This window comes from Fringilla coelebs, assembly GCF_963513975.1.
Source record: "Fringilla coelebs genome assembly, chromosome: 1".
Taxonomy (NCBI): domain Eukaryota; kingdom Metazoa; phylum Chordata; class Aves; order Passeriformes; family Fringillidae; genus Fringilla; species Fringilla coelebs.
In genome coordinates, this window is record NC_140028.1 from 50863393 (window position 1) to 50877562 (window position 14170).

The following is a 14170-nucleotide window of genomic DNA, read 5'->3' on the forward strand; positions in this document are numbered from 1 at the left end:
GATAATTTAAGGTGAGCATCATTATCAAATTATTTACAGCTGAAATCAGATCACCTGGGAGTCTCAGCAATAGCTGCTTTGCATAGTTTCATGTAGGTATGAAGATATTACTGATTTAATGTTGAAATACCTCAGTCTTGTTCACACAATTTGTAGTTTCATGCCTGTTTATGAAGGGGAAAATACAAATGCAAATATTACTGCCTAATGAAATCCCCTGAAGTTTTTGCTCATGGCTGAGCCATCAGCACAGCAACTGTGCAGGCATTGGATATAGACTTTATTCCCTAGTTCCTCCCTAGCACACATTAAAAATATCATCAAATAACAACACAGCTGCTGGTATCTAAAGACATGATTAGAGATACAGTTTAGTGTTATATAACCTGAGGACATGCTGGGGAATTTAGCAAGATTAATGGGATGGCCTTTTCCATTCTTATCTCTCTTCATTGAGGCCTTCAATAATAGCATGTAAAGGTGAAATATGCCTGTTTCAGATGGTGGATGGATATTAGTCCATCATTATTTTTATTCCTTTTGGAGACAGCAATGCCAGTAATTTATGACAGAGTACATTTTACAGGATACATGCTAACAGAAGAGATATGTTGTCTTGCATATATGAACTTTTTGTTATACCTGTGGTACATTTTGTCTGTTTTATTTTTTTACCAAGTGTCACTTAAACAAATTGGTTGTGTTACCTTTACAGAAGTTCTGCATTAGCACTGTTTGCCTTACCTCATTTTCCTAAACAAAAAACCCCAAGAGTTTTACAAAACCACACAGCTATTGGTTGTTCTGTATCACCATCTGCTGCAACACTGCTCCCTTATTTTACTTGCACATACCTGGAGGTTTTCTTTCTTCCACATGATTGTTCTTTTATGAGTAGCCACAAGATTTTTCTTCCCCTTTGCCACTGTTGTTTTTGCCTTAAAGAAGTACAAAATTAGAGCTGTAGACACATTATAGAGTTTGGCATGATAGCAGTTTTTTTACTGAGACTCGTGCATAAGATGCAGCTTTCTTGATCCTGAACTACTGCCAATTACCTTGTTTTCAGTTGTATCATCTTCCCCAGGCTCAAAAATAAGTTCCATCATACAAAGTGAAGGAATTGATTTTGCCACCATAACAGATCAACAATACTGATGCTTTTAATGGAATTTTTAAAAGGCTGTTGGTGGGATTTTTTCACATCACTGTGAAAGGAAGGTTTTTTGTTTTGGCCAAATTAGTTCTCTTTTGACAAAAAACCCACCTTGTTCCAAATCATTGGAGCAATGGAGTTTGGCCTGCCCCAGGTGGCTTCCTTGACACTGCAGGGTTAATTGTCAGTAGGAGATTAACATACTTCACCGGAGAAACTGGAATCAGCTTCCCACATTGTACATATATTTCTGGAAAAACAAGGACATGTAATGATAACATTTGGGAAGGTAGCCAGTTGGGCCTACAGTTGTCTCAACATCCATTAGCTTTAATTGCTGGGGTGACTGATGTACTGCATGACACAGATGGAACATGCAGGGTGCCAGCCAAGGTTTCTGTCTCCCACAAGGCTATGGCAGAGCCTGTGCTTTGCCTGCCTCTCTTCTGCTATGCCATCTTCCTCCTGCAGCACTACATGCACTGAAGGGGAGCTTAGTAGCATGACTGGTGTTGATGCACCATTCCAGCACAATTGCACCGACACATGTAATCAGTGAGCGGATGCCTGACTGGCTCAGCCTGTGTCACAGCAGCCTGGCTTCCGTGGATCCGAACATTTCACTGCATTCCTAAGGTTTATGTAGGGGTCATGTGTACTAGAATGGGAGGAAACAGTCCTGTTCCTCAGCCCTTGCTCTGAGCAGATCAGGCAGAATCCAGCTCCAGTTCAGAGACTACAGTGCTGGGCCCCAGTGAAGATGCCCATTGGGTCATGGGCATTTTTATCAGTGGAAATAAAACTGGCAGTTTATTCCAGAATAGTTTATTTGTCAACATAGCAATGATTTTACCCCTTTATTCTCATACATTAACAAATATCACATTTCCTGGGGGTATGTCCATTTTGCCTTCACACAGGAGTTCTAATGTGGTAACACACATGACAGAGCTGTTTCTACTAAACAGTGCTGCAGCTGTAAATATGCACAAATTTCTTGAAGAGAAGCAATACTAACCCTTTCAGTAAGTTAGACAGAAATATGGGCTGGCTGAATCCACATTCCTGGGCAAGATCACTGCAAGGCAGTGTAAAGGAAGGCTGGATGCACGCCATGAGCTCCAAAGGTTTCCACAGAAAAGTGGACTGAAACAAGGAGGGCCTTTGCTAAAAGAGTGGATAGAGAATCAGAAGGACTTAAGTGAGCACAGAGGAGGACAGGATTGAGACAGAAAAGTGTGGAATGTGTCTAAAGAGAGGGCAAGTAATGGGGGACAACAGAAAAGTACTGGTCGTGAGCCTGAGCCTGGAGAAGAGCTGCTGTGCTATCTCTTATGGGTGAAAACAGGCTGGCCTCAAGAGCAGGAGAGAGCCGTTCTAGATAATGTCAACAACATGATCCTAGATGTGATATTGAGACTTGGGGAGACCAAAGCAGACATTTTTACCACAAGAGGAACTAAAAATTTAGGAAATAAAATTGATACTGTGAGGAGAAAGATCCCTTGAGATGCAATCATGAGGATGTGTTGAGGCTGTCAGGAGCTGAAGTAGACAAAATATTTCTATGGCTGTGAAAAGGGCAAGCTGAGAATGAAGAGGAAGTAGATAGGCCAGTAATAGTAATTCTGCTTGTTAATTGTGCTCTCCTTGGAAGGTATGGGCAAGAGTCCATGCAGAAAGAAGTAGAAGCAACAGGCAGCACAGAGATTGCCTTACTGGGAGGTGGGATTTATTTAAATAGAAGAGTGTAGTTTAATATTGTTAGAGAAAAAAATGTTTACTGTACTGAAGGCAAACTACAGCATTTCTATCATGCATGCTTTTCAGTGACAGGTCAGAAAGAGGAGCAGAGAAAGTAGGGATGGGGTTTGAAAGGTCTGAAAGCAGATGACAACTCATCAAAGCTAATGGACCAGAAAACATGAAAGGTCCAAGTGTCAATGTGAGGGAAAATGAGCAAATGTTGAAAGCGATCAGATGAAGGTTGAAGAGGGAGAAAGTGGCTACAAAAAAATATCAGAGAGTGCTGCTTGATAAAATCACTCATGGGAAAGACACCAGGGATGAGAAAAATGAACCAAGACTGAAATTTGTAGAGAGATATAAAAGCAAAAAAATATGCACTTAAAGATTGAATGTATCATCATTATAGGAGTTGAAGTGGTTATGGATGAGTTGGGAAGGCTGCAGGACAGAGAATTAGTGAGACTTTAAAGAAAGTTGATAGGTGTGGTAAGAAGCAACAGCAAAATTAATAGAAAGAGAAGCATCAGATGCAGTTTGCTTAAAAGCTGGGAGAAAAGTTGAAAGAAGAAAAGATGCAGAGAGAAGCCTGCCAGATCAAACACAGGTGGGTTAAGTTGGAAAATATGAAAGTAAGCAAGAAGGGACAAAAAGAGTTTAAAATAACTGGGAAATGGTGGGATAACTATTACAGGCTGTATTCCCAGAGAAAGCAGATGTGTCCTCATTACAAGAAACATATCACACAGGTATTCAAGTCAGTCATTTATTTCTGTGATATCAGGCCATATCTTGCAGTGTTTTTGTGTTGTTCCCTTTCTATAGAATGATATGTCAAAAAGTACTTGTACTGACATCTCATCCTATTGCAGGAAAAAAAATCTTGTTACATCTTGTCAATCACCAGATGGCATTTTGAATGGAAAGAAACAAACCAAAACAAAAATCTGTTGTTTAATGGATATCCAGGGATGATTTAATCAAAATACTCTTAGAACAAATAATGTTCTTTGGTAAAGTGTGCACGTGTGTGTTAGTCCCATAGCTTAGGATTTAGGAGCTCTAATGATAAGTGGTTAAATTGTCACTACCTCTGTGACTATATAAAATGATTCACATCCGTCCAAGTTGTATATTGATTGGAGATTGGACTGCAGGAATATAAACGCCTCTAGAAGCCTTCATATGCATCAACTGTTTGACCAGAAAACCAGTATGTCTGAGAAATAGCCTCCTAAATCCACTGAGAAAGGACATCTGGGTAGAAACACCCTTGATTTAAGGAAACATCGTATTAGCTGGACATTTCCTACCGGAAAAGGCTTTGAAAGTTCTTAATTATTTACTTAGTATACTCAGATATATTGCTTTAATTTGTTTCTTTGCCTTTTTGTACATTTTATGATACACCCTTCCCTGAGCCCTTTAATGTGCTCTGTCTAATCTTGTGTCTTTTACACTATAGCCACCCAGGACCATCCACCCTGTAACACACAGCCAGTACTTTACATGTGCACTGTAAGGCAAGGCTTGTGTGCAAACACACCCTCTGGGCTGTAATTCAGGCTGCACATGTTCTGGGATCTGCTTTTCTGCAGCTCCTATTTGTTGACATTGCCCAAGCTTTGGTTATGCACAGAAGTTAAGAGTCATGGTACACCTCACCACAGCAGAGAGCAAAGATATTTCTAGAAAATGGAAAAGAAATTCCAAGCCAACTGTGGACAAAAAAAACCACCCCACCCAAGAATAAAAGGTCGGTAATTTAAGTTTTGTACTGGAGAAAGTAGAGCTGGTAGACTGTAGAGATATTTAAAAAGGAAAACAATTTCCAGTGTCAGAACTCTTTTTCATTTTTCTTTTCCCTTTTATGTCACTGTAGTCATGCTCAAAGACCGGCCATTAATTCTACTTACAGTGAGTGATGGTCATTTCAGCTGCAAGGGTGAGGTCACTGATTTATGGAGGTTATAGCTGAATTTGGGAACATGAGATAATGGAAGAAAGTTGGCTGACTTTTTTTTGTGTAATTTGAGCACATTGGTTTCCCTTTAAACAAGGATTTTTGAAATTCTGCTCCAGAAGCCTTTACAGGAACCATTAGTTCCAGCTGAGGAGCAAGACTGATGTTGAATAGGAGTCAGAAAAAAGGGTGGAGGTGGAAACAAAAGGCATAAACCAGACTAATGTACAGTCTGAACAAGGGCTAACATTATTCCAAGGTAATGGAATAATCTGGTTACAGTTAGTGAATACAGAAACATATGGAAAATATTTTCATAGAAAAACTAACAACACTATGTCCCATTGTTTATCTATATGTAAATCCTTGAGATGGAACTACAAGATGCATAAATAATAATAGTCATTTAAGATAGGACCGAATTTTAATTAGGAAGGCTGGTATTTTGTGTTGCTCTGAGGCACTGGAGCAACCACAGGCATACTTTGCTGATGTGGCATAACATCAGTGACAAAAGACACAGAAACCCAATACTGGCAGTGTAAGATTGGTATAGTCTTTGGAGCCTATAGATTTAAGAAAAGTGCTTATTTTTCTTTCTTTAAAAATAACATAAGAAATTGAGTAAGTGTTTCTCAAAGGCATCCACTTGTCCAGCCATAGTCCATCCACAATACCTCAAACCACCACTGTACCTTGGGATCTGTATAGGACTGTAAGAGATCTCAGCATTGCCTCAGGCATGTCACCGACCTTCAATAGGAAACATTATTAAAAATAATGATTTGATTCTTAGTTCTGAAGAATCTTGACCATTATTGCTCCAGTATAAAAAAGGGGAATGTATTTCTTTATCTCATCCTTAATTCCTGTGAAGATGTAAAGGTGAAGCTTGTAAATGGGTTTTCTGATCTGACTGAAAGGGCTGTTCTGGTGTAAGGAAAGAAACCTGCAGCAAGACTTGCCAGTGTGACTGACAAACTGAAGCCTTGACTCAATGTCCAATTTATATGCCATGAAGAACTATTTATCAAGAGCTATCATTTTTGCAGATACAAATTGTTGTGCAGCTGAAGCACATCATCTCACCAACTGCCTAAATCTGTTCTGGGAAGAAATAAGGCTAAGCTGTTAAACCCTTGCTTTGATTTAGTATATGGATTTAGAAGCTCATTAAATGTTTTTTATATTTGCTTGAGAACAGAAAAACCACTACTTGCCATTTGTGATGAAAGAGACTTAAAAAACTTTAGGGGCATAAATGTTAAGGAATTCCAAACAGCCTTTAAAAATGTCAGGGTGATGTATTCACTCTTTCTGTATGTGCAATGGTCACTATTGCTGTGGTCACTGGCTATGCCCATTCTTGCCTGGTGTGCAAAGCCCTTACCATAAAGGCTCAGAGTAGTCAGCTCTCTCAGGACTGAAGCTGGGATTCCAGTTGTAGCAAGTAAGGCTGGCTCCCGAGCTGGTGTCTGTGTTGGCAATGCTGTCCACAAGTAACACACTGATGGTTTGTGTTCCAGGCTGGTTCATGTTGAGAAGCCAGACAAAGACCAACAACAAATGAGAAGAGACGGAGACAAAAGATGGTTGGTAGAAACAGGCAGGTGCTCTTTATTTCATGTGGCACAGCATTAGGCAGACAACCCAAGAAACAGTTTCTAACAAAAACCAAAGCTATAACTTCCAGGAACCATCCCCCAAACAAGGGTCTACTACAAACAGTGGCACTGAGATGTCCTTGCCTGTCCACTCTCATCTCCTCATAGTTTATATGCACTTAGGCAGTATCTTAGTGGTGAGTGTCCTTTCTAAGGAGACTAACTTCCTACAATGCAATATCTTTAGACAGCGTACATACTGTGCAGGGTCACCAGAGTACAATCTCCTCAAGCCATGCTAAAATATAATGCTAACTCTGGAGAGAAGGCTGTGCGATCGCCTCGTGTCTCTCTGAGGTAATACAATGCTGTTTCTTAGCTGACAACATGAGGGGCACCTGAAGGAGGATCAATATGGCTTCAGAGTCTATTTTTAAACTCCTGATGCAGTAGCGAGGACCTGGTGTGCCACCGGCCAAGACAGGGTGAGGACCTCTTCCAGCCCCGACTGCCACTGGGCACCAGCTGCAGCAGAGAGCTGAGCCTACTGTCACTCAGGGGGATGAGAACAGAGATGGTCTTGGGCTAGGAGGAGGAGGAGGAGGAGGAGAGGGCCATCAAAGATCACAACAGACCGTCAGCTTTGCTTGGTCATTAGGCAAGAGGTAACAATGACGGTGGGGCAGGGAGGGGTTACATTGTTAGCACTCCAGATTTAAAGGCATGAAGAATGGCTGGTGGAAGGAAGATGTTTTGGAGACTAAGGGCAAAGCTTTAAAAGCCTTGGGATATTACTTTTAATTATTATCTACAGGTTATTCTCTCTATATATACTATTTTTCTTTCTAAATTATGAAAATAAACATTTATTAACAAGTCACTGGGTCAAATCCTGCTCTCCACTGAAGGCAAATCCATTGACTTCAATGGGAGGGAGCCCCGTGTAAACAACGAAGGGCAAATTTGGCCCTTTATGTCCTGAAAAGTCTGCTTGTACCCATTGCCTTTCAATCCTGCAAGGAAATACAGATTGAAGGGTGAACTAATTGTTACAAATTTCTCTTAAACTACCAGGGGGGCGTCAGTGAGATGTGGCAAAGGAGAAAAAAAAAAAAAAAACAAAAAAAGAAAGGAACCAATAAGTAATACTGCTTTAAAGAGAATTGTATCCATGTTTCAGAGCCAAAGTACAAAAAGAGAGTGGATCTGGATCAAGCGCTACTGGCCTTTACTTTCTAAGCAACAACAAAATTCTTCATTTAGCTTCGGCGAAATGTTACACAACCAGAGAAAACAGAAGGAACCAAACAGTCCTTTTCCTTTGCAAACATCATATGCCCAAAGGTGAACACTGTCATCCCTTTGGATTCTCCGCTAACTCCCACTGTCTGCACAGTGCAGTGTCAGCCAATGGAGACAAAACACATCTACTGTGCACATGAGTGAAACCGGTGGTGTCTAACAAACATAACATTTTGACGTTTTGAATACTAAGGACCACTAGGTGCTTTTAGACACAGAACAATACGATTTCAGATGCATTTACCACTTTTATTTCACTATGCAGAAACATACATTCACCATGTGTTGTGATGCAGCTGACAGTGTAATGGACGCTATCCCTTCCGTGGGTATTAGAGCTGGACACTAGCGAGTTTTCAGTGGACGTTCTGTACAGGTTAAGGCTTGACTCAGAACTAGATAGTAAATGCTGACCAGATTCTCAAACAGATTTTTTTTTTCCTCTGAGAACAAAAGGGAAATCAATAGAAAACCATCACGGTTATTTCAGATTAATAATTTTCTAAAGCTGCAAACTAAGTAAAATACAGATTTTTTTTTTCTCCAAAATAACTACATATAATTTACAAGGTTAGGATCTGTGAAGGGTGACTGGAAGCTGACTCTGAACAATGCTGACAAAAATCATTAAAGTTAATATACTAAAATCATTACTACCTCATAAGGTATTCAGTCAGGTATACAAAGCACACTTTGTAAGCATTTATATGTTTTGATAAGAGTAAAGATTCATCATCATTTATGGGGCAGTAATAAAACCAGATGAAACAAATATAAGATTCAAGTTGTTTACTGAATAAACTGTGTTATTGGCACATCTAATGTGTGGTAAAACATTATACACAGTACCTATACAGCTTCTAGCATTTTCGGGGTAATCTTCATTTACAATATCCGTAAACAAAAGGCTTGCCACCTAACAAATTTTAATTAGTTTAGACTTTCAGAAACTGTGAAAGGCATGAACTGTTTATGTGTTACATGAGATCACTGTTTATATTGTTTATGAACGTGCAGGTAAAGCTGAAAACTTAGACATTTTAAGAAAATTAAAAATGCTGCTTTTCTGTAATTTTATTGTTGCTTCATGCAATATTGTTTAACTGCTGCTGATTCAGATTGCTTTCTATGGGAAGGTATCTCTGCCAGTTTCTTTATTAACGGTCAAGATCAATTCTTCTGTACTGAAATTTTCCATAGACAGATACAAGTCAGTCAGGTTGGAACTGAGACTCCGTATAGGTTCTCGTATTCCTACTGGTATGCATGTCTGGATTCATATGCATTCTAGGTTATTCCTGCAGAAAAGAGAACTGAGTTAATTATTCACAGCAAGTACTCCTTTGCAAAAGAGATTTTGTCAATTTGCTCATACAAGAAAAGCTGTTTGAAAATGGCATATCCCGCTATAAGCAACTTGGACCATATCCAAAGTCCACTGACGCCAATGGAAAGAATTAGTGACATCAATAGACTTTTAAGCAAGCCACATTAAGCTGTCTCTGAAACAATTAGCAGAATACCACAAGAATCACAGCTACTCACTCCTTAGTGACTGGTTCCATCTTCCAAATAAATAACTGACACTGAAATTCAGTTTTCTTTAGGGTCTGTATATCCAAAAGCAGGAGAGCCAAAGAGCTTCAAAAGGTGCTGTGCATTATACTCTGTTACTTACACCAAGTGCTAGGGAATACATATTGTTTTAAGAATAAAATGCTGCTATCGATTCAACAAATCTGACAAGCAGCTTTTTCTTCCCCTTCTGCATACAGCATTCAAAGCAATTTGTGCAATGGTGCTGGCATTAAGAGCTTTTGCATAGCAGGTTAGTATGCATGACATGTTTCTGCACACAGAATAAATATAGGAATATTGAGACGTCTGTTTAGCCAGCCACTATTGGAGAGCATGCCTTTGCTGAGAAAAAGCTAGACGCGAGGAAAGCTGCATTATCATCTCATCCTGATAAACAATGCTGCTTTAAAACATTAAATGTTCTTTAAAAGGTACAAGAAAGCCAAGACACCCAAATACCGACAAACTAATTCACTGCGTTTAAAAGCAAGTTGGACCATATCTTTGCAAGTTGGGAATTGAAGCATAATTTTTAACATATCTGCACAAGACATTTAAAAAGCAGCTGTAGGTTTTTTCCCTTGGCATTTTTAAACAAAAATGCACACCTTTAAGAACAAATTGGTTTTGTTCTTAAATGACACAAAAGCAGACAACAGATTTTTTATGACTTCAGAAGTAGAAAATTAGACTATAACAAAGCATGGACAATGAGGACTTTTCAGAGTGCCAACGAAAGCAAATGAGTAGTTTCTCTTTCTCCAGCTGGCACTGTTTAGTGAAGGCAGATGTCTAGAGCTAAATGTGGTTTACTTTCAAATATCAGAACTGATAACCAGCAACTTGAAAATGCCAGTGAGAGAAAGTGAAGAGTTAAAGGTGAAATATGGTAGGAAAACAACATCTGCAACATGCCAGCCCAGTAAATGCCTAGGAAAATCATCTGGTCCTCTTACCTGTGGTCAATCCTCCCCATCTTCTGGTGTGATTTCTGTCTCTTTATGTACCACTACTTTGGTCACTGACATGTCAGGGTGCTGCTCTTTGGCTTCTTTAATTGCCTGAGCCAGCGCCTATCCCAAGGAAACCACAGAAGGGCAAAAACAAAAAGGAGGTGGAACATGCATGATCAATAGCAAGGTGGAGAGATTCATGACATATTACACAATTTACAAATGAGGAAAATGATTAAAATATGAAATATACCATCACTGATTTAACTACTATTCCAGTTTAATTAAGGCATGCCAGTATGGATAATATCTGTCAAAGCAATGTTTAGAAATGTTCTCTTTTGCAGTCTTCAGGGTAGTCTTTACAGCAGTTTGTAGATTTTACCTGATCATGATCAATATCTGCATCTCCTGTGATGACTATTCGTTTTTCAATTCTTGTCTCTGAGATGCCTCCTTTCACAGTCTAGATGGGAGGGACAAAAAGGCATGTCAGTAACTCACTTTAGAGTGCTGACACTCATCCCCAGAATGATCAGTGCAGGAACCCTCTCATGACTGGACCGAAGCAGCTCAAAGAGGGGACAACCTGGACCGCAAGTGAGCAGCTCTGGAGTTGGCCTGAATGCTCTGAATGGACTAATGACCTCGAGATGTCCTTTCAACACAGGTAATTTTATAATTTGAGTCAGTCTGCACATGCATCAAGAGAGATGTTTGTATGTCCAAAAGGGCAAACCTTTCCCATGAAAAACAGAATGGGAATACAGACAGCTCCATATTCAGACCTATTTAGGTCCAACTGCTTGCTTCAGAAAGGCATATGGGGTGGCATGGCCTTCCTTTGTATGGCCCATCTACTAATGGGGGAACTTCACTGCAGGAAGATGAAATCCTGTTCTCAGTGAATACTGGTAGGAGAGCTGTCACAGCACTAAGAGAGTTTCTGTTTAGGGAGGAACTGTTATTTAAATGCTACCTTAGAACCTGGAAGACACAGCATGGTTTGTCTGTGCAGATGAGCTTTTGGCCTGGCTGTGGGCAAGTTCCTCAGGGTACCACCCAGAAACACAGCCAAGGTGTTGGACCTGACTGAAAGTCCTGATATGGCCACAGGATATAGATTCACTATGTGCTTTCAACACTGTGCAGTGCTAATCTCAGGGCTGAAAGGCATAGCCATGTCAATGGAGCCTCATGTTCAGACAAGTTATTCCTTCCAGGATGCCAGTGTGGTTACAGTAACTCTTTCCAGTTCCAGGTAGCATTTGCAGCTAAATCAAGTGCTTCTGTACAGCAAGGTTTTGTGCTTGCATAGACATACCTTAAGGGTTTAGGATTCATGTCAAGTCATTGGATGATGTGTTAATCAACTCAGCATAGCCAAAGACAGGTGAATAAAGACAAGTATTTATGGTAAATTTACAACATTTTGTCAAGAGAATAACAGAATGTGTTCCCTTTCTGAAATAAATCAGAACCAAAGCTAAGATAGCATACACCCTGGTGAAAAAGGAGCTCCCTATTTTCTGAGGACTCACTTTGGTGATATGTGTAGTAGTTGTAGTGCTGGTGGTTTCAGATGTGATCGTTTGTGCACTCATCAATACCCCTGGTTCAGAGTCAGCACTGCAATCCACCTAGAAACCAGAAGAGAAAACCAGTCACCAAAGAAACGATCCTAAGCACAGGGAATCAAGAACTGGACTGTTAAACTTCCCAATTTCTACAGTTCTTCATAAATTGAGTATCTTATGGTAGGGAAGAACTGCTATTAGGGTGACCATGTGTCAGTATTTCTCTGTGCATGTGGAGGCTGTCCGTCCACTCTGAAAGCACAGATGAGAAGACAGATATTTTAAACCTGCAGTTTCATCAATGTTCTGGAAAACCAGGACATGAGAGTGACCCTCAGGTAAGTTATTCTTATGTACATCCTCCTCATGCTAATATTTAATACTTGAAAAGCTTAGAAAAGTTCACACTAAAGCATACACTTAAAGATGGGTGAAGAAATGGGTTCCTTAAAGGCACATTAAATTAGACCATGTCTTTTGCAGAATTTCTCTTACCTGAGAAGACTCATATGTAATGGTTTTTGTTTCTGTATGGACTACTGGCACTTCCTTTGTTGAAATTTCAAGGGTTTCCCCAGCAGAGGGAACACTGCTGAAACTTATAGTCTCAGTCTTCACAACTGGCGACTGCGTGAACAAAAAAAGAAGGACTTGGAACATTCAGCAAAGCTTATGGTTTTTCAGAACAATTTCTTTTGCTTGGGGCAAAGAAAGAATAACTAAAAAGTGTTCTGCATTTAACAACAACAACAACAAAAACCAAAAGAAGAGAAAATTCTCTTAATTACAGTGGTACATTCATGTATATAATGCTGGCAACTTCCCTGGTTTTTATGAAAACAAAGTCCAAAATGCTCTAAGTACTACAAGAGGCAATGGTCACAACTTGAAAAACAGGAGGTTCCCTGAGAATGTCAGGAAACACTTTTTCACTGTGAGAGTGACTGAACACTGGCACAGGTTGTCCAAGGATATTGTGGAATGTCCTTCTTTGAAAATACTCAGAGGTTCTCTGGACATTGTCCTGGGCAGCAACTCACTCTGGATGTCCCTGTCTGATCAGGGATTGGAGCAGATGACCTCCAGAGGGCCCTTCCAGCCTCAACTGTTCTGAGAATCTGTGATTCTACATCTTCTTAAAATGACAAGAGAATGAATTCTGTCCAGGCTTAGTCTTTTTATCTCTGGGGAAAAAGCCCTGCACAAAACAGCTCTTGAAATTCTACTAATGGGGCTAAGATAAGGAACCTGGTCTAAGACACAGGACACTTATTTATAATTGCACCAAGCATGGAAAAAACAATCTGTTTCCTGTCTTCGGGGACACGTTAACTTTGCCAACCTTGATGGACTTTCCCAAACAGAATGCCAGCTGATCTTGCTATCAGTTGTATAAAATGCCATGAAATTTGGTATTTCTCTGCAGCATGAAAAGCAGTTACAAGTAAAACCTGCATGGCATTTTACTAGTGATTGAAACCAGCAGCAAGCCTTGCAGGTGACATGCAAGGAGGAAATAAGAGGAGAAAAAACCCTGCTCTCTGTAAAAGTGCAATCATACAATCTGGGCACACTTTACTTTCAATGACAGGAATTAACTTAGCCTACTATTGCCTACATTCACAATTCAGCACAGACATGACCAATTTAACAACAAGTTACCTCAAAATGAGGTTTTCTTTCCAAAGACTCTGAAAGTTGGACTGTTGTTCTGTGCTCCTCCGCCTGCTCACACGAAGCAGCGGCAGCGACTCCTTCCTGTTTGGTTAGGGCTTTCCCAGCCTCCTCCCTTTTTTCCTCCTTCGCCCCCTCAGTCCCAGCAGAGCCCTCCTTCCCTTTCACGCCGGCAGCCACCGCCGACGCTGCCTCAGCCTGGGCATCCAGCGTAAGTCCGGCCACTTTAGCAGGATCCCCGCCTGCATGCACCTCCATCCCATGTCTCTCCTTGACAACTACAGTCTCCTGTACAACCTTCTGCACTGTATCCTGATCCGGCTGAACTGCTTGCTTCATGTCACTGGAAGTTATCTCCTGAGACGTCGTTGTGTCTATTCTCTGCAGGGAAGGAGGAAAAAAACCCTCAGCATCAGAAGCAGACAACACTGTTTGCAGTAGTGCCCAAGATTAATGTACTGTGAACATAAATTTAAAAAAATGGGCATTATATTTTGCCAAGTTATTTCTCCCAAGTTGCATGGATTTTTGTTCTCAGGATGTTATCAGTATAGTGGAAATGGAAAACAAAACAAGAAGCAAAATTTTTAAAAGTGAAAAGAAATTTCAATGTCGGT

General features: G+C 40.3%; 1 protein-coding gene across 14 annotated transcripts in view; it reads right to left on the bottom strand.

Annotated features, from left to right (window-relative positions):
- Positions 1 to 6565: 6565 nt before the first annotated feature.
- The window catches only part of EPB41L3 (erythrocyte membrane protein band 4.1 like 3), a 96810-nt gene continuing 89205 nt past the window's right edge, over positions 6566 to 14170 (bottom strand). For 12 of the 14 annotated variants that reach the window (XM_084219362.1, XM_084219364.1, XM_084219360.1 and 9 more), the window contains 6 exons: positions 13542 to 13934; positions 12375 to 12506; positions 11844 to 11942; positions 10688 to 10768; positions 10306 to 10422; positions 6567 to 9069 (listed from right to left, as the gene is read on the bottom strand). In XM_084219362.1, the coding sequence (XP_084075488.1) occupies positions 10312 to 10422; positions 10688 to 10768; positions 11844 to 11942; positions 12375 to 12506; positions 13542 to 13934 (816 nt within the window). In that variant the 3' untranslated portion in view covers positions 6567 to 9069; positions 10306 to 10311. Of the gene's footprint in view, positions 9070 to 10305; positions 10423 to 10687; positions 10769 to 11843; positions 11943 to 12374; positions 12507 to 13541; positions 13935 to 14170 lie in introns of all 14 variants that reach the window. The other 2 variants (XM_084219361.1, XM_084219369.1) reach the window with 2 other exon arrangements.